At 30.0% G+C, this 22,462-nt stretch overlaps 1 protein-coding gene across 6 annotated transcripts in view; it reads left to right on the top strand.

The window, feature by feature from the left end:
- The window catches only part of GRIK2 (glutamate ionotropic receptor kainate type subunit 2), a 721,121-nt gene that overhangs the window by 508,948 nt on the left and 189,711 nt on the right, over positions 1–22,462 (top strand). For all 6 annotated transcript variants that reach the window (XM_010333764.3, XM_074397666.1, XM_074397667.1 and 3 more), the window contains exon 12: positions 5,577–5,800. In XM_010333764.3, the coding sequence (XP_010332066.2) occupies positions 5,577–5,800 (224 nt within the window). The remainder of the gene's footprint in view (positions 1–5,576; positions 5,801–22,462) is intronic.

The following is a 22,462-nucleotide window of genomic DNA, read 5'->3' as shown; positions in this document are numbered from 1 at the left end:
AATGAAATGAGAGAATAAGCCATTTGTATGTATAAGGGACAAGCTTTCCAGGGAGAGGGAACAGCAAACGGAAACCCTGGAGAAAGGAATGTGTACACTCGTTTGAGAATTAGCAAGGCAGGCAGAGTGTTGAAACAACAGTGAGAAAGACCAGAAGAGTAATGGAACTAATGTTGATAAAGCCATATATTGTAGTGCTTTGTCATAAAACATGTTCTGGAATTCATGGGAGGATACTGAGCAGAAAGTGATAATCTGGTATGTGTTTTAGAAAGAACCTTCTGGAGTTTGCATGGAAAAGAGATTCTAGTTGGGCAAGAATGAAAATAGAGGACCAGTTGGAGGCCATTTTAAGAATTCAGGCAATGTGACTAGGTTGATAGTGGCAGAGGTGGTATGCCGTATGTACAAAAAGTGAACTGTGTTTTCTTACAAGTGCACACAGAGACAATTTATTTAACATTATGCATTGTGGAGAGTCTAGGAATATGCTGTTATCACTTACATGTGACATTACATTGAATACGCCTAATTAACTAGCTTAAGTGTCGTAGTTAATCAGAATAAATGTTACCAATTTATTCATAAGAACTTACTGCTTTAATTATTTTGCCCATTTTATTAAGCATTTAACAACATCATGGAAAAGAAAACAACATTTAGAACTGGTCTTCTAGTGTTAAATTGCAAGAACCTCTAGAAGTATGTACAAGATGTTTCACTGACGAGATCATGTATTACAAAAATCAGATAATTATGTTCTTAGATTTCTAAGAGTTCATAAAGAAGAAAGTTTCACAACATATTCAAATTTGGAGTCATTGTGCCATTCACAAAGATATGTTTTGTTATCTAATTTTTTGTTTAAGCTCTCAGAAATTAGACCAATAATTTTTACCACTACTTTATAGGATTTAACCAGTGGATTGCTATTAGCTATGTAACTGTAAAAAGAATTAATCTGTTCTATCTAGATAGTTAGTTCAATTGGAATTATATTATTGTATAAAAAAATTTTATTTCTATAGTAAGACTAGAAAAATGTTTCATTTAAAAATTATCTGAGTGGTTTTCTTTGAAAATTTTACTAAGTTAAATTGTAACTGTACTCAGCAAACATTTACTATGCAGTTCCTTGGTGTCAAATTTTATCCAGTGCCTCAGGGATGTTAGGTTCATTATGATCATAAAGATGAATAAGACAATTTGGAAGAGTTTCACATAGAATGATAGAATATTAAATTAATGCTTATTAATTTAATAAGATAGCTGCTGTGTAGGTGTCTTTGTTAGATTTCTGGGGCGGGAAACTTTACCATTCCCTCAGTTTAGAGTTACATGCTTTGATTGAAGGATATGCCTGCAGGCTTTCAAGTGTTTATACTCTCATAGGAACTGGGAGAATACTGTTACAATAATATGTATATTCAGATTTCTCATATCATATTGGTTGACTTATATGTGAAATAACAAGAAATAACACAACATAAAATATTGCTACATGTTAAATTACAGGATTCAGTTTATAAGTTATATACGAATTCACTGAGGATAAATTAACATGGTTAGAGTATTCAGGGAAGTATACACAGGAGGAAAAGAACCACATACGTGTCTTACAGAATTTGAGTAGTAGACAAAGAGGAATATCATTTTGGGAAGGGAAATAACAAAACCAGTAGAGCAACAGAAATAGGTGTGATATATTTGAATGGTTGTACAGAAAAATAGTGGGAAATGAGCATCATTAAGTCATCTTTGGAGCCATACTTTCCTTAAGATTTCATGTTTCAGGTTAGCTATTCTGTTTTTGTTTTTCATTTGTTAAAAGGAAATATCACACTACAAATTTGGTAGGGCTGTAGTGATTATGAATAGAGGTGAAAAGCCTCCAAATAATATAGCACATTTTGCCTCATAATGGGCACAGTAATTCTAGCTATACTATGATATTCATTTTTCTTTCCCCTTCCACCCACCTAATCCGGGGTTTTGCCCTTTTAGACCCATTCTTCAAGCTGCAAACATAAGCAACATTGTTATAGTGCAATACATCTGCTAACAGAGGATATAGTAAAAACAACCTGTTGTTATTTAATAATGTATAATTTATTTTTTAAAGAAATTTTAGATGTACAGATGAATTGTGCAGAAAGTAGACTTTACTGGATCCTCTCCCTTCCCATTTCCATACACATTTTCCCCAATTACTAAGTTTCCATTCGTGTGGTACATTTGTTATAGTTGATGATTTATTATTGATACATTTATGATTAAAGTCCATAGTTTACAGTTGAATTATCTCTTTGTATTGCACAATTTTAATGAGTTTTGATACATGCCTAATATTATGTATCCACCATTATAGCATCCTACAGAATAGTTTCACCACCCTAAAATCGTTCTGTGCTCCACATAGTCAACACTCTCTCACTCCTCTTGAATCCTTCGCAACCACTGATCTTTTCACTGTCTTTATCCTTTTGCCTTTTCCTGGATGTCATTAATTGGAATCCTAAAGTATGTAGCTTTTTCAGAGGCTCTGTAACGGACCCTGTAAATTCTCTTGTGTCTTTCACTTAGCAATATTCATGCAAGCTTCCCCCATGCTTTTTCATGTCTTGATAGCTCATTTATTTGCATAACTGAATAATATTACGTTGTATGGCTATAATAAAGTCTGTTTATACATTAAATTTTTTACAAAATAACTGAATGTGTCTCTTTGTATCTTGTGTTTTAAATAGTTAATATCTTTTATAATTAAAAGTATTATAGTATTACATAATTTCTGTTTTTTTTTCCTCTTTCCCATTTGGAATAGAATTTTTTATTTTAAGCAATGCTAAATAAATTTTAAAATTTAATGTATGACTATCCAATCCTATTGATATATTTCTACATTACAACATTTTTGAATAATGTAGCTTTTTAAAATATATGTTGTTTGATTTTTTCTATTTTTTTTGCTGTACATTAGACATATTTTACCATTTTTCAAGAATACAATATATTATTACCTATAATAACCATTTTATACAATAGATCTCTTAAACCCATTTCTTCTATTTAACTGAAGTTTTATTTCCTTTGAGCAGCATCTTTCTGAACTTTCCCCCTACCCCTATAATCATCCCTTCCTTTAGTAACCACCATTCTTCTCTCTTAGACAGTGAAATTATCTTTTTAATGCTCTATATAAAAAGAGAGTGGATGTAGTGTTCTCACTACCAAAATGATAACTATGTGAGATAATGCATCTGTTAATTAGCTAGACTAGTCATTTCACAATGTATATGTACTTCAAAACATCATGTTGTATACAGTAAATACATAAAATTATATCTGTCAATTAAAAACTTTAAAAAGTTACCACTTTATAGCATATTCTCTTATATGGTTTATATGTGATAGGAAAAGGAAATTACAAAATGAAGTAACACATACATAAATTGTGCTGTGTATTTAACCCTCCAAACAGGGATAAACTACTGCTCTGTGTTGTCCACGTTTTACCTGGAGTCTATTTCTTAAACTACCACTGCATTAGTCCATTCTCGCACTGCTATAAAGAACTATCTGAGACTGGGTAATTTTTGAAGAGAAGAGGTTCAGTAGACTTACAGTTCTGCAGGCTGTATAGGAAGTGTGCTTAGAGAAACCTCAGTAAATTTACAATCTTGTTGGAAGGGAGTGGAAACAAGCACCCTCTTTACAAGGCAGAGCAGGAGAGAGATGCGGGGAAGAGGGAAGCACTATACACTATTAAACAGCCAGGTGTTCTGAGAAACCACCTCCATGATCCAATCACTTCCTTCCAGGCCCCACCTTCAATGTGTGCAGATTCAAATTCAATATGAGGTTTGGGTAAGGACATAGAGCCAAGCCATAGCAACTACTTCATTTCTGTGACAAGGTTGTTCACTTTTTCAAACAATTTTTAGTTTCTCCCTTACGTCTTAGAGGAAGTGCTGTCTCTTTTCTGCGGAAAATACTCCCTCTGCCTGCATTCTGCACCTGACCCTCTCAATTCTGAGAGACTGTAATCTATCAATTGCTAGAATAATTTCTATATATTTTCCTTTCCGTCTGTACAAATTATTAAACGAATGAGTGAATGAATAAATGGCTCTTCTATGATTCCATTGATGGGTTTTGAGATGCATGTCATGGTTACGCTCTAGATGTAGACTCCCACAGCTTGGCTTTATACCGTGGTTCCACTGTTTAATGAACTCTATGAAAATGAGCACGTTTTCTAACTTCTCAAGGTTTCAGTTTCCTTATCTGAAAAAGAGAGGAACAGTAATATTATGTAAATTGTGTGGGGAATGTGACAATTCCTGTAAAGTTCTTAACATAGTGCCTGTTGTACAGCAACTACCTAAAAACATTAGCAATTATTTTTAATTGTTATTTTCTTTGATTTATGAAGGTGAAATATGATGATGCCCTCCCCCAGAATTTTTAAAACCTTTTTTCTTCCTTTTTTTTTTAGAGAAATGTCTTTTTCTGTGGCTCCTGTCAAAGATACTCTTTCCAAGCATTTCAGTGCTCTTCCCTGCATACCACCAACACAGGAATGCACACAAACACACACACAGAATAGTATTGTCAACAAACTTAGAAAAGTTTCTTCCTTAAGTCCTTTGACATCGACTGAGACAAGAAAACATAAAGGACTAATTTCATTTTATAATGTCTTTCTCTTACTCTTGACAGTGAACATTTTGTTCTTTACTTTTTGAAAGTTTTTACGTTTATTAATAATAAAATGAATGTAGCAATATAGCTTCTCATAATAGATGCCTTCATTATTTTAAAATATTATAATTATTTCTTACAATGTATGAGAACTTAAGTTCATCTTTGACAGATGATTATAGCATGATGAGTGAAAAGCATTTCTAATTCAACATATTTAAGCTACCGTGGAAAATTAACAACTTTGTGAAAATGGAAAAACTCATTTCCTAATGCGGTTTAGGCAAGGCTGCAAGGATTTTCATTAAATAATATAAAACAAATTAGAGGCAGAGAAACAAAACTCAGAGGTAGTAAACAGAATCACACTGAGAGATGTTTTGAACAATATTTTAACTATTTAAGGACTAAAACCTTTTAACTACATTCTATAGTTTTAAAATCAGAAAATGTCTCTGAATTCTCAGCTAAACAATTTGGTATAATACTATTATAATTTGATGAAAATATTAAGAAAATGATAAAGATTATTAAATAGATTTTTAAAATTTAAAATAAAAGCAATTATGAGAAGGCGAGTAGGGTAATTAATGTCATGAGTATACAATAGTTTCTTCAGTTTTTTTAATTCCATAAATTTTTTTCTATATCTACTTTCAATAAATGCTGATTTGCTAATCTAGAAGCACACAGAAATGATTAGTGAAGTAAATCAGATTCTTTACTTCACAGTAAGGAATGCTTTAAATTTTAACATAATTGTTACTGAGACAATTAAATGTAAAGCTTTTGTTTTATTTAATTTGATTACTGACTTTTTTCTTGTGACTGAAAACCAATTTTTCTTTTCTTTTTTATGTTTCTGTCTACAGAAAGCTGACCTTGCAGTTGCTCCACTGGCTATTACCTATGTTCGAGAGAAGGTCATCGACTTTTCCAAGCCGTTTATGACACTTGGAATAAGTATTTTGTACCGCAAGCCCAATGGTACAAACCCAGGCGTCTTCTCCTTCCTGAATCCTCTCTCCCCTGATATCTGGATGTATATTCTGCTGGCTTACTTGGGTGTCAGTTGTGTGCTCTTTGTCATAGCCAGGTAACATGCTCACTTTTGTGATTTTTTTGGCAATTGTTACCTCATTTATCTAACTAATAATTGTCAAAAGTCACAATCAATTTTACTTTTTCTGTTCTTTATTTTCCACGGGGTGCTGAAAAATAATAAAATTTTAAGAATCACATTTATTTATTAAAATGTACTTATCTGCCTTTGTGGGCAAAAAGCATGCTGGTTGTGTCAGTAAGCTATAAGTATTATAGGGTTTACTGTTTTCCTAACCAGAATCTAAAAGCTGTTTAAATCAGTATGATAAAAGAATCATTGACTCACTTTGAAGATTTCTGATGAACTGAAACCAAAATAACATGTTTGACTAACTTGAGTTAATAATTCAATTTTAAGAAAAACCAAAGTACTAAAATTTAAAAGGAGGCTTTTTTAAGGAACCAAGGCTAATTTATAATTTCTATTCTAAGTATAAAAAGACTATCCTAATATTCTATAAAACGTGTCATTTTTCTTACAGAATAAATGTCACTACAAAAAGTGCCATTGTCATTGACACATAGTGCATGTTTCAAATCGTAGGGTCAGAAGATAAAATGCCAGGCCAGGCGTGATGGCTCATGCCTATAATCCCAGCACTTTAGGAGGCCAAGATAGGAGGATTGCCTTGGGGTCAGGAGTTTGAGACCAGTCTGATCAACATAGGGAGACCCTATCTCTATAAAAAATAAAAATTAAGAAAAAAAGAAAAATGTCTAAATGAAAAAATATACATATATTTTATAATTTAATAATGACTCTTAAAATCTGTGATACAGCTCAGTCTATGTTGATGATATTACTTAATTTTATTCTTGGAGGTGGAAATTTGTAATCACGTTTATTTAGGCTGACCTCACTATCAAACTTTCAACTGATATTTCAATATGATTTAACTTACTTTTGCCTTAATTAAGAAGTTTAGTATTATGCCTCAGGACTCATAACTCTATTATTACTCTAATAACATGGAGTTAAGCCACATATTCATTATAGCCTTTAAATTTTTATATTTTTTCAAAAATCAAAAAAAAATCTGAATTAAAAATCAATTAGAATTCTACATATAATTTTTATGGTGATAAAAATATTTATATAAATATATATGTTTTTGTGCTGTATAATCAAAATTAAATATGCAGTGTCTTTTCAATTATATTACATGGATTCTTTGGATACATTTATTAGTAAGGGTATTTGTGAGGAATTGAACTTCTTTTTCAATAAGGAATTGAACATATTTTTTCCAATGAAGTAATGTATTTTTCTGGCCATAAAAAGTTTAGTTCATTCAGTTAAAAAATGAATAAAATCAATTAGAAGTAGCATAACATTTTTATATATTTGCACATGGATAATTTTTTATATATTTATATGTAATAATTTTACAAATACATCATTTTTACCTAGTTAAATATTAAGAATTGTGTTCTTTAGATAATTATCATTTGCATTTGCCTAAATTATGTATTGGAAACCTATTGCCATATAGCATGTGAAGCTGTACAGTAGAACCTATTAACGTTTTATGTGACTTTTGGGGTTCTCCCCACAGTAATGAAAATTTGGAGTGTGAAGTTCCTAAACTTTTAGCTCCAGCTTTTTCTATATTCTGTGAAAATAAAACAACCTTCTCGTTTTTGAGCATCTTTGGACCAATTACATCTTTTATTGTAGTAACAGATACAGCCACTCTATTTTATATGTTCAGAGAAATAAGTGAAGAGTTTCGGATTGAGTAATTCAATGACTGGGAAACTCTTCATCCAGCCCACAGGCCAAACAGAAAAATAAATACTCCAAAATATTTTTAAAAGTCTTCCTAATGTTTGCATGTACCTTTCTTCTTCTTAAATGAACAAATTTCTCAGGAGGATATAAATAAAGCCTAGAGGAATGTGTCATGAGACAACTTTGAGGCAACTTTGTGGGCATCAATCAAGCTGAGTTAGGTCTAACAGTACTTTTCTGGAGATCTTAAACAGAGACTCTTGGGTTACTCGAAATTTGTATTAGGAATTTTAGTTATTTCTAATTTTCCAAACCCACAGTTTTTGAAGTTAGATTCAAAGCAAATACTGAAATATCTGGATTCCTTGGCAGCTTAAAAAAGTACATTTGCAAATAGAGGCATGTGGATGGATATGCACTTATCTAACTTTTCAAAATATTTCTATAACTCACTTGAAAAACCATTGTAGACAGCATCTGTATAATTATGGTAATCTGTACTGATTTTACACGAAAGAAATATAACTATGTTATTCTATTTGAGAATATAGTCAGCCAATGTACCATTTTTTTTTACTGTTACTGCTTTTATATTTTGAAATGTTACTGTTGTATTTTGTCATTGTTTATTAAGTAAACAGATGTGAAAATGATATTATTTCAGCTTCTTCAACAATTTCAAAACAAATTGACAAATTGCCTCATACACTAAAAAGAAAGTGTAAAATCTTCATTTATGAGTAAATTAATAGATATTCCATTAGGTAATAAACAATGTTAGATATATTCAATAAAATATAATATTAGAGATTCTTGGTAAAATAACACAGAAGAATATTTTCTGAATTTTCTCAAAATATTTTGTTCAATTTCAATCTTAAAATAATCTTGTATTAAATATTTCTAAATTTGAAAAAATAAAACTGAAAAATCAGATTAAAAGCAAAGTCTGAATATAGTCAAGTTAAATTTTAGATGCTAAACATCCAAAATCAAATGAATTTGTTTAATTAAAATCTACTCTGACATAGTATTGAACTCTTTTACTAAGAAAGAAGTTGTGATGTGCAAAGGCAAATAAAATGTTGAAGTTTCAGTTGTATAATTTAATTACCTTTATAATTTAAATGGAATTACTACATTAGAATTTTAAAAATATTTTCCTTAGTGCTACCTTTAGCACTTTTATTTTTCCTATCAATAAAAATTATATCTTAGGACATACAGAGGTCACTGATGTACTCATTGACATCATTGTTGATGTAAAAACTAATACGGCATTTTTTATGTATATTCTTTATCTCCATAACAATTATAGAGAAAAAAGATTATGTTTCAAAAAAATTCTCAAATACGTGTTTTATTTTTGTTGAAAATCACACAATGGTCTAAAATAACTACCACTTTAATAACAGAATTCATATTTATTATCAGAAGTTACATAATATTAATTTATAGGGAATTATGTAATACTTAGGAATAAAAACCCTTTATCTCAAAACTGAATTATAATAACTGATTTATATATTGTCAAAATTTCTCAACATTATTAGTTTCATTTTGGGTCATCATCTGATATTGTTCCTGTTATTATTATTACAATTAACCTTCTGTATCTTCTTAACTACTAAACCACTTCATCAATTTGCTTTCTGTTTCCTCTTTTGTTTAATTATTCTATCAACTACTCACTCAGTCAAATATTTGTTGAGCTTCTAGTAAGCACTAATTAGATCCCATAAAATATTAAAATTTATCTCTCATTTATTTATTTATTCAACAATATCTATTGGCTACCCATAAGTACTAGGAGTTGTGCTAAATGCTTGAGTCCCAGAAAAAACCCAACTGAATATTTTATTTTCATTAATAACTCAGAATCAGTTCATATTTCTGGCAATAAATATCTATTGCCCTTGAATAAATTTATAAAAATATTTAAGTCATCCCAAATTCTGTATGAATGCCATGTATTTTAAATATGATTTTCTAAAAAATATCTTGTAATATATATTTTGCTAGAGAGAAATATACAACTATGAAGGAAATAGGCATGAGGAAGATTGTTAAATTGTCATTAGACTGTTAGATTAGAAGCTTATTGAATATCTGCTCTACTATCATGCTAATAATTTTATGACAAATTAAGATCTAATATTATAATTTAAGTTTTAAAAATTGGATTTACAACTAAATTATTTTGGCAATACCTTTGAAAATTTCCCTTCATTCTTATATTTAAGAAAAATCATCTAAGAATACTTAACAAATGTTTTAAATGTATTTAACCAATACTAAGAAGGAGATGTATGGGGTTAGTTTTTATATTCATATAGTTTTACATTTTATTATCTCCTGTAAGCAGTTGTATTATTATTTATAGCATAATGACATAATCAGCATGCTTATCTGAATTAGCTCAGAACGCTTATTCAAGAGTAAGGATTAGCCTTGGATAGAGCATTGTAGACATAGAATGACCTTATCCCAAGTATTCTAGCAGTAGCTGTTTGCTGACGGATTAGGAAGAAATCTTGTCCATGATGGGTTCATACTTACTCAGATATTCCCCTAAATGTTTTTCCCTCCTTTTCTTTCTCTTTTCCTTTGACCTAGGTATATGATTACAGAGATGGCAGTCAGTCATATAAAAAGTCTGGTTAGGGCACTCACCCCTTATACTAATAATAAGATGTATTTTTCACCTTGCTTCAAATATTTATTTTATTAAACTAAAGCTACTGTTGATATAATAGTGTTTATAAAATGAGTCAATTAAAATTCCTATATATGTTAGATTTTTTTTTTCTCTTAACCATAGATATCTCCAAGAAAATTGAGCTGTTCTGAAATTCAGTAGGTAAATCTTGGTCTTGGGTTCTTAACAGTTTGATGTACAGAGATAAAAAACTGAAGACCAAGCCTAAAAGGAAAGAATAATGTTATACACATATCCCTCCAACAGGATTGATGTAACCTTGCTTAATTATTCACTAAGTCTTTAGGAATAGTGCATATTTTATTCTGAAATTGGCATTTTAAAATAAAATACAAATAAAATGTGGAGAATAAAATTACTATACCAAATTTTGCAATATGAATACTATTATATAAAAATTCATTAGGTTATTTAAATGAACAGACTATTTTGGTCAAATACAGGAGAAAGTGTAAAGGAAGCCAAACAATATTAATATTAAGTAACCTGGACTTCTTAGCTAGAATAGTAAATGAAAGAATATTCAATGTGTTACAACATAACAGTTTTCTAAGTTAAAAGGAATATAGGAATTTCTTATGCATTAATGTATATAATTGCCTTGAATTATTTTTAGAGTATTAGAATATTATATATTGTATTAGTGGATTAGGCAGCAGGGGATAGACTCCCCAGAATCTGCTCAATGGCTTATTATTTACAGTGTCCATCAAGACTGTCTTGACATATATTTTGGCTCTAATATGATCTGTTGTCACAAGATGACAAGGCTATTGCCTTATCGAAAGTCCTTATTCTTTAAAAAATATTCTGTATTTCTCTTGGAGCTCAGAGGTAAAGATGTTCTAAACATAGTGTTTGTGGTGGTTTAACTGACTTTAGAAAACCGTATCCAAAGAGCTTGCATTAACAGCTTTGATCACAGCTCCGGACTAGTGTGCAATAGCTTTTATATTTCTGTCACAGTGATGGGTGACATTTAACGTACGGTGAAGGGCAACAATGAAGCATTATGCACTTAAAAATAGATAACTGTTTTTGTGGGATGTTCACTGTTAAACTAATCCAATGTCAAAACGACTGTAGTCACATTAAAATGAAATGCAAATTTTGTTGTTTGCCTTTGCCACCAACTTGCCAACGTTTTGCTTAAAAAAAAAGTATTTCAATTTTACCTTTCCATAACATAACTTTAGATATATTTTACTTTTTTAAAATGTCTTTTTTTACTTAAATAAATTGCAGGAAAGCCTATTTGTTATTCTTCTTCCCACTTAGCAATTTTCCTAAAATTTACTGAAAGTTTGGTTTTAAATAAGTGCTGTTCTGCTAATATGCATGTCACCTATGAAAGAGATTGTTAAAATTGATTATATATTAACAAATATTTATTTAAATTATGGACCTAAAAGTCAACATTGATGAAAATTAAATGCATTTTCAAACTATGGATTAAACTATTTCCATAGCAGATGAGGCTACTTCTGCATAAAATAATGTTTTTTAATTCTTATTTTATGATATAATATACCTCTTTGTTTTCAGTAGTTCCAATAATGTTTATGATTGCAAGTACATGTGGAGTCACCAACCCAGAAAAAACTATTAGTTTGTATCATTAGTAGAACCAAACTAGTTGAATCAATGGCTTCTTTTCAGTTGTGGTAAATATGGTATCTAGCTAATTGAGGCAGGAGATCTTGACTGTAAGTATCCACCTGGGACAAAGAAGATAATTTAATTTTCAGAGGAGAAATAAATCATATTTTCCACCTCTCAATTTTTAAATTACACTGGACATTTACAGGCATAAAATATTTGAGAAAAATATTGTGTAAGACAAAAGCAATTTAAAAGTAATGTTCTTTTTTGTAATTTTCTATAATCAAAGGCTAGTTGGCATTTTTTTAAGGATAAACATGCTTATTTAATTCTTAGAAGTCTCTACATCAATCTACAAATTATTTTTTCAAATAAATACAATTTTTTATTTTTAGACCACAATTAACTATAAATGCATGAGCAGAAATTTGATAGCATATCTTTATTTTTCAAATTTTATGGATAAATTATTGGCCTCTAAATCCTTCTTTGCCTTCATCACTAGAATTGAATTGAAGACTCCTGGCAGTAAAAAGACTGCCTCTTTCTAGTCATTTTAAGTGTTTCCACTCAATAAATTGCCTTGTCAATAAGCTTCTGAGCACTATGGTCATTCTGATGATGATTGGTTTCCATTTAGAAGTTTTCTAATGTGGTTTACTAGCTCAGTAATCACAAAATTTAATTATAGTAATTTACAGTTTATAGGGTGACATGAAGAAACTCAGAGTGCTGAAACTTGAAGTCCAACACTTATTAAATTATTATATTTGCTAGCAAAAAATGATACCTCTGTTCTTAATGAATCCTTTATGGAACATGAAATTGTGTTTTACACACAAATACACACACACATGCACACACATCTGATAAGAAGCAGCACACTTATAAAAATTATTTTTTTGAAGATTTGGAAAATGGAGTGTAGTGGATTCCTTGGCAGTTACCGCTATGTCTTTTATACATTCTCATTAGCTAATTCAAGCTGAGAAGTTAATCGGACAAGAACAATATTGGTTTAACTTCCTCTTTATTTGTTCTTTTCTTTTTTTTGAACCAGAATAAATAAATTTTTGAGGTATCTTTTAAGAACCGATGAGATAAGGAGAAACAAGCATTTTTTTAATCAAGCAATATTCTTTTATGTTTTGTTGTTTCTAGATAACAACATTTTTCATAGCTTCAAAATATTGTGAATTACTTGTAAGAATCTACTTCAACAGACTGGTCTGTGGTATTTCTCAAAATAAAATTTCATGTCTGTTTTCTATAGCCACTGGAAAAAATGGTGCCCGTGATCTTTTTGGGAGGTTTCAGTCAACCTAAGAAAGACCTTCTCAATCTGAAATAGCTATTCCAGGAAAATCAGTGGCTTTTAAAATTTTCATTTTTTTAATGAAATATTTTAATCAGCCATGTCTAGTCAAGAGAGGCGAAAGCGTTTAAATTAACATATACCTTGAAACAGTGGAGTCTGTGCAGGAAGCCAGGGAAATAAAGATAATGAGGAAGTAAAGAATTGTTTACTATTTTTTTCTTTCATTCTGTATGTCTTAATGATTAAGCGTACTATGCTCATAAAAAGGTAATTGTCTTGAGAAATGTAGACAAATAGGTCTTTTTTTAAAATGTGAAACATGACACTTAAATTAGTTAGAATTTTATTGGGATAAAACTGTCCTTTTGCTGTAATGTATTTGGTATAAGAGTCCTTTCAAATGGATGTTACTCTGTATAGTCTTGTACTAGAGTGGTGGGTCAGGTAAGGGAAACTATTGAGAGAGTAAAAGAAGAAATAGCCAGGTTATATTTGAGAACTATAAAGAGATTCATTTATTACCTTTTAAAAAAATTTGTAACTGTGTGTTTTTATGATTTGATTTCAAGAATATATATATATATATATATATCAGCCCCAAGCCCCTCACCCTCACCACAAGTGAGATTAGAGATGTTTACTCTTTGTTTAATGGTATCATTGTAACACTTTTTAAATTTTAACTTATTAGGGAGAGGAATTTGGCACTAAAGAAAAAAATAAATTTAGAAGAAAATAGAAAACATATTTACAAAAGGCGCTTGTATCACTTGATTTTGCCTGTCATGTTAACTTTACCTTCTAGTTTTTCATTCCAAAATGTTAGAAAACAGAGCTTGACTATTTTTTTAAAAAATTTAAAGAATGTTCCATTAAATCTTTTTACTACATGTTAGTAGTATACTGTTTTACAGTAGTATAATTCCTTGAAAAAATATTTCTTAGCTACACTTAAGAAGTATGTCTTTCTCTTTAGACTGCAAATAAGAAAGCTTAAAAACTATTTTTAATCAACTGGGCAACTAGACAGGAGACATTAGCAAGCAAAACATGTAGATTTGCTTTATAAACCTAGTCTCTGGAAATGCTAACCGTTTTTCCCTGAAAATTATTAGCTGCATGTGTTAAAAGAATAAAACAACATTGTGAGCTTTTCCAAAGACTCAAGTGCAATTAGTATTGTTTTAATTTTTTTTGTAATGTATGGTTATGAGACAAATAACAATATTAAAATGTACAGACAAAATTTTAGTGACAATTTATAACTTTCTTTATACTAAGTAAAATAATGCACTCTATCCAAATAATTAATGAGTAGGAGATATAGTGCCATCAACTGGTGTAACTTCATTCATTAAAGCATGTCACAACACCTTAATTGCTATGATTTTTTACATTCCATTACATAATTACATCATTCAAGTTAAACTGTTTTCATATCAATCCTGTTGGGTATACAAATATAGAGAGGGGTTTTTTTGGTAAGAAAAAATATTATGGCTCTCCTAAATAGTAATGGGAATTTCAATATCTTTGGATAGAAATATCTTCTTGCTTGATCTATTTTATGCATAAATATAATTAGTAAACAAATGACAATGCAAACTATTCTATTAACTTGTAATACCTATAGTATTAATTATTTCTAGTTAGCTCTTGCTAAATAAGGGAGACTATGAAAATATAAAATTTTATCTGTAAGAAACTTGATGATTTTATACTCATTTTTGAAATTTTGTTTGGAAGCCCAGAAATTCACCTTCCATTCCTAATGACAAATAAATCTTATTAATGAAGTTATTACATGTATCTGCATTTTAAAACTATAATGGTTATTTTTGTTTTATTTTATGAATATTTATTGAAACAGACTTTTAGTTTTAAAACCTTCTAACCTATATAAAGGGTGATTTTTTTTCTTTCCCTGCTTGGATATAACATAGTTTCCTGCTATTCTTTATGAGGGATGTTTAATCCTAAATTAATTACTTTCAAACTTTTTGCATTCTCATGGGCTCCTGACTACACCTGAGATGATGAAATGAGATGAATGCATTTGCAATAAATTTTCCTATTAAATGGATAAACAATATTTGAAGCAAAGGTGAAATTGTAGGTTTTGAATGTTACTGGCATGATAAACATTATACACAGAATAGGGCTACAACTGTCATCTAAGTTGGTTCAGAATATGCACCTGAATATTATTTTAACATAACAAAATTAGGTAAGTGTTTCCCTGCTTCCCTTACTATTATTGGTATCAAGAATGGGGGGTGCTGGGAGGTGTATTTCAGCATAAGTTTAGCAATTCACTAGACTGAAGATATGTTTTGGAAACTGGTATTAATCTAGTAATTTTACAAAACAAGAAACATTAAAAATAGAGAAAATTTTGCATATATATGGACATGCAAAAGTGAGATTCACACTGAGAGAAATGTGTGTTGATTTTAAAATGTTGATATTCTTCAGTTTTCAATTAGAGCTTCAATATTTTAAATTAGGAAGATATTTAAAATAATATTTTAAATCAACCACCTGATAAGAATTTAAAAATATTCATTTTGATATTTTAGTTGAAAACCAAATTAATAAATGATTTCCAAACATACTTCAGTTGGTTTAGGTAGTAAACTGTATATAGAATGCACACCTATAATTTTAAAATATTTTATAAATTTTTTTATACAATAGAGTGTCTATATTTTCAATTTATTTAGTGGAAAAATGAAAACCCACAAGTCATTAAGCTTTGTGAAAGTGGCTATAAAAATTATTTGTATCGATAAAGTTTCTAGTAAAAAAGAAAACGTTATGTGCTTTGCATCTTTATGGTAGTTGAAGATTGCTATTTTTGTGTCATTCAGATAGTTGCATATTAGTTACATCAATTTAAATGGCCAGATGATTTTAGCCTTTCCAATGCTAGCTTCAGGTTCTTGTTGGTAAAGTCATTTACTTACTGAATTTTCTTTTTTCTTTCTTTCTTTTCTTTTTTTTTTTTTTTAAAAAGCATAGTTTGTTTTATTTTTATTATTAGAAACCACTTGACTTTCTGACTGATCTGAGAACAGTCTGCCTGGAGCCTTTTAATTCTGGACTTACTGCTATTAAAATCCTTAGCAAGTTTATGCTGCAAGCTAAACACTTGTTTTTGACCTGTGATTATTTCAAATGTAAATCACTTTCATAGTTCTTTTAAATAACTATTTTTTAAGTTTGGTATTTTATTTGCAAATAGCTATATTGGTAAGAAATAATTTTTTATAAGACAAACCTATGTTTTCTTATGTGTTTGTGAGCCATTTTCCTTATTATTCTCAATTTAAAGCCACTCTTAATTTGATTGAACAGTTGGGTGTTTTAGAAAAAAAAATGATATTGATAGCCAGCTAATGGAAGTACATAATAGCCATTGTATGTTAAAAAATAGACCCTACTTTTGAATGTAGAATTAGTTTTTATTTTACTTTGACATTTGTAAAATTGCCTGAATTTATGGCAATCAATATTATGACTTTTCTCCAGAAGTCTTACTACAAAATGATCATTAAATGATTATAGTAACTTATAATTCATAACAATCTCATAAAATAATCTCATAACACAAGGAATAATGTCAGCAACATTAAATAAATAAACTAAAATGCAGTATACTGTTATAACTTTATTTAAGTAAAAAGGATAGGACATAAGAATCTGTAATCATCTTATTGATGTAGTTAATTTCCTAAACAAATATAAATTTTAAGTGGAAGTTAGAAGTTATAAATTCTAAAGATGCTTATTTATTGTTCTTAGTTACCCATTTAAGACTAAATTATATTTGTTTTTCTTCAAAATTATATATTTAAAAAATTGTCCACCATTTAAATTTGTTTTCACTAACATATTACAAATCAGTGGAACTGATTATTGTTATCATTTCACTAAGCCTTTCCAATTCATTTGGATCTACTGAATAATACATTTCATAGCATATTATTACAATGTTATATACAGAAATCCTTCTACTTCACTGTGTACATCTGGTAACTTTCTGGTACTAACACTACCAATTAAATAGTGTCAAGGGTGATTCATGAATCATCTGTAAAATTGGCTTAAAAATTTAACATAAATAATATGTATTGTTCAGTGATGTGATGATAGTTGTTTGATAATTGGCTACGGCAGTGAAAGAGGCTTTCGTGTATAGCATTTGCCAATTTTCATGTTTTAAATATCCCCACTCTAACAAACATCAAAGTACCAATGAGGAGGGTCACCAAATGCAGACTTGGGAAAATAGATGCAAAATTAGTTCTTGCAAGCCAGAATGAACAGGCCTTAGGATACCACTAATATGTAATATGTTCAAGAGAAAGGGGAAATCAATAGGTTGTAAAAGTGAATTGCAGGTAGTTCAGGTGGAATGTATTTACATACAGATATGCAGAATGTATGAAGAAGGATACATGGAAGATAATGACAAGGTTGTAGAGCCTTGAAAGCAAAAGTAAAAATTTAGGCTTTTATTAAGACAATTAAAACCTCTGAAGCAATTCTAAACTGAAAATAAACGAAAACTCCTCTTGCTCATGAAAGAAATCTTTTTTTTTAGACGGAGTTTCACTCTTGTTACCCAGACTGGAGTGCAATGGCGCGATCTCGGCTCACCGCAACCTCCACCTCCTGGGTTCAGGCAATTCTCCTGCCTCGGCCTCCCGAGTAGCTGGGATTACAGGCACGCGCCACCATGCTCAGCCGATTTTTTGCATTTTTAGTAGAGATGGCATTTCACCATGTTGACCAGGATGGTCTCGATCTCTTGACCTCATGATCTGCCCGCCTCGGCCTCCCAAAGTGCTGGGATTACAGGCTTGAGCCACCGCGCCCGGCCGAAAAAATCTTATACCTACACGATTAGCATAACATTTTTGAGTTAACTGCATATAAACATATCTATAGACAAGAGAAATTAAACCAGATAAACTTTAGCTATATGATGTTTTCAGGGAATGAGTCATTGGGAATATTGATAATTTCTTAATTATTGAGTGTTCAATACTAAATTACAAAAAGTTAACACTTTACGTGGAAAATGTATTAACCATGACATACTTTTTTCTGCTTATGATTTTTAATCAAAAATTCTAAAAGGAAAAAAACTTTTTAAGATCATTTATTAGCAATATTATAAACATCAATTATTTTTCTTTGAAAGTTCAGTAATAGCTTCAGAACCTGTATTAGAAGAAATAGATTACATTGTGGGTCATAAGAAACTTGACCATGTCGTTTAAATAAATACTGGATGATTGTGTTCATAGTCTCAAATTAGATGAGACAAAATTGAAACAGTGGCTGAAAGGTATTGTCAAGGAACCTGGCACCTATATCTATCTGCTACATTATTCTTAAAGACTTTTATCCTCTCAATTACAAGATATCCATTGAAATGCCAGGCATTGTATCTGTATACCATGCTAAGAAGAAGGGAGAAAAGAGAAGAGCAATCTACAAAAGTTTTCATCTTTTTATTTAGGAAGGAGATGCTTCCTCTGTATTTATCTTATTAACTAGAATTATTTTGCTCAGATATCCCTAGCTGCAAGAGAGGCTGAAGACATAACTTTCTTTTCTCTGTGCATACTGCCACTTCAGTTCTTTTGTAAGAAATGTTGTATTATTAGGTATGTAATTGACAGCACCTACCATAGGCATTTATTGAATTATGAAGTAATGATTCATCACCCATGCAATTCTCTCAAAATTTTTATATCAAGTGTCCATTTCTGAAATTTTCTTTTTCCGTCTTTATCATCCATTGTCAGAATGCCTGTCTCTAAGCAGGATGACTACTCCCTTCTTTTTGTTACTTTAAACCATCATTTTCTTTAAAACAAATTAAGGAAACATTAAAAATACACGAATAGTAAGTGCAAATATTTCATGTCTTAAAGGTCTGTTTACCTTCTTTCTGGTTCTGGCTTATATTGTTGAAATATGAATTTGCTGAACTAGTTTTGTGTAAGAAACAGTAATCATTACTCTAATATTTTAAGTGATGCTATCAAAATGTAAATTTTTAATATTGTAGAAAATAACTGATTTATTTTGATGTGGCATATTCCAACACATCAATATTTTCCCCAACTTTTCTACAGCCATGAAGAAGTTGGAGCAAAAAAAAAAAAACAAGTTGTTAAATGTGATACCCTTCATAATGCCTGTGCAGTATAAATGTATAACATATTTTAGGACAGTTTTTACAAATGATCATATGCTAAGCTGTTTCTAGGGGGAAAATATATCTCTATGATTAAATAAGGTCAGGAGAACTGTGTAGTAGAGTTTTCTTTTAGGAATTCCCTATTAACAAGTTAAAGGCTCTGAAAATTCTTGCAATAAAGAAATCTGATTAGGTTTGTTTAACTCAGCATTGCCCCAACACTTAGCCATGGGGCCTTTTCTCTGTCTCTCTCTGTTAATCTATTATCTTTAATTTTATGTTCTCTATTATCAGTTAATCTTCTGAATCAAAGGTGTGAAGCATTACTTTAGCATATAAGTTCATTTCAATTTTTTATCTTCATCATACACATTCTATATAGATTAAATCACTTGTAAAAAGATTAAGCATCCATTCTCCTGATTCCTCTTGGAATTATTAACAGTGCTCATTTTGCTGATGTACATAAAAGCATAAGATTGTGTCATATCTATTTAAGTGACAGTTTATGACTTCATAGTACTTGAATATAATTAACACTTTAAAGTTTTTAAAAATTCACTGAAAAAAATCATTGCTTTAATTTTTAATATCTTTTAAGAAAGTACATACAATAATACATAAATTTACATTTAATTATGATATTTAAGAAATTTAACTTTATTTAAAAATTGCTGGTCTTAGGACAACTTGTTAGTATTTATTTGTGAACTTGGTCAGAAAATCAAATTTTGTTATTAATCAAAAAAGATAATCATTGGATAATAATATATTTTCTAAATGCATTAAAATGTATGAAATAATGAGAAAGTTGGGAAAAAAAAAACCCCACAACCTAGCAAACAAGCTTTTTTAATACTGTCATATCATAATTTCTAAGCAAGTATATGATTAATGTAAATTATAATTTTATTAGTATTATTACCTTCTGTGATAAAGGAGAAAGTATGTTAGAAAACAATCGCTAATTTATTTTGTGTTTCTTGCAAGAATGAAGTTAGTTGTCTATTCTTTATAAATGATCAGTACTCAAGGTGGATTATGCAGATTTTAATTGCATCCACAGTTTTGAAACTATACATTTTTTAAGGCTGTAGTCTTTTTGTTAGAGTCCTATTAGTCTAGCTCATGACAGACACTGTACCAAACAGAACTAAAAGGAGGTCATAGTATTTTAAATTCCATTTGCATCTTAGACAACACATGATAATTATGAATGTTCTACTTCTTTTGGAATTCAAGTACATGGTACAAAAAAACTAAAGGAGAGTAATGAATTCAGCTCATAAGTGAGTCTAGAGTGTCTAAAACTTGACTGTAGTGATATTAAAATGGCCTGTTTAGAGACAACTAGTAATTATTATCTACATGCTTCCAGTTTGCTCATCTTGTGTAGGTTGGACAGGTAGCAATTTTGAATGCTCATCTTAAAATGGATTCAATTATCAAAGGATTATATGGTCCATCCTGCAAAGCATTCGCTCATTTTAATCTTTGGTTTGCAGCCTTCTGACACCGCTTATACAATCTCGTTTATAGTTAATGGGAAGTGTTATAGCTTAAGTCTTAGCTTAGTCCAAATAAAATATGTTGTTATACAAAAGCTTCATAAATAGCAGTTATTCTTTCTCAAGTTTGACGAAGTGTTGTTTCTTAAAGTTAATAAAGGTATATTATTGATTTAGTTTGTGATCATAACACACAAAACAGCATGTATCCAAAATATTAAACCCATTATTATAATTTATAGCTATATTGAGATTGTATAAATTCATATTCCTTCCTAAACATTAATGAACTTTGTTTTCATTTAGTGATCTTTTAATCACCTGAAAACTATTACTAATACATCTATCAATCATCCACCTACCTAATTCTATTCATCAATCTGTCAATTTGTCAATGAATATTAGCATATAAATCACAATTTGCAAAATTTATTTTTTATGTCCATCTCACTGATAATTTCTAATATATATTCATTTGAAATAAACTGCCAGTCACTATACCTACTCTTTCAGAAATAAAATATGAAATTTTTATTTATTACTTGATTAAATGACTTAGTACTGCATGAGACAATGATGATTTCATGGAGAAATATTTTGGATAATAAAAGTAGTTTTTACTAGAGCAAATAAAGTAAATATGCTGTAGTTTAATACAGCAACTAAAAATAATTTGATTTTCTTAACTCAAATATTAAAGTACATTCAGATATTTTATTGTATAATAAATCATATATAAAATATTTCAAAAATTCAACTAATTGAGAGAAATTATTAATGTTCTACTTTTGGAATATATGTACCATAGTACAAAAAGCTAGAATATAAGTACTGAATTCATCTTGTATGTGAGCCTAGAGTATATAAAGTTTGCCTGTAGTGATATTAAAATGGCCTGTCCAGAGACAATTAATAATTTCTCTTTTCATTTTTGGCAGAGGCATTTTAAAGGACTTGTGTATGAAAGAATTTTCTGCAGATTACTAAAATTTTTTGAATTATAACTATAAAGCAAGTTGTGTGTGTGTGTGTGTGTGTGTGTGTGTGTGTGTTTGTGTGTGTTTAAACTTTGGGATAAAGGCTATAATCTCTAGAGACTTAAAACCATTTACTCCCAAATTTTTGAGTACCCTCTCACTAAGAAGTGTGGAGAAATGCAAATGTAATGCATGTTCTGTCTGAATGAGTGATTTAAAGTTTAATATTGGAAAAGGACAAATGTACGTAGGAAGGGACCAGATAGTAATAAATTAGTACACGTGAAGACAGCACTCTAAAAGGCATAACAGGTGAGGTAGCATTCCAGAAAAGCACGAATTCTGAAAGGCAAGCTCAAGAAGTTAATAAGTATGGATGGCAGGCACTTCAGTGTTGAGCATTGCCTTCAGAGGATATCATCCTAATGGTATATTTGTCTATAATGTATCTAAAACAATATACCAGACTACAACAAATAGCAGTTTTGTTTGTAGTTTCTGCTACAAACCTGTTATCTAACCACCTGTTATCTACCTGAGATTTGATTTACTGACCTCATAAATATTAGTCCGCACTAGAG

This window comes from Saimiri boliviensis, chromosome 4, assembly GCF_048565385.1.
Source record: "Saimiri boliviensis isolate mSaiBol1 chromosome 4, mSaiBol1.pri, whole genome shotgun sequence".
Lineage (NCBI taxonomy): Eukaryota > Metazoa > Chordata > Mammalia > Primates > Cebidae > Saimiri > Saimiri boliviensis.
Note: the sequence above shows the minus strand (reverse complement) of the source record. Positions and strands in the feature narration are given on the sequence as shown.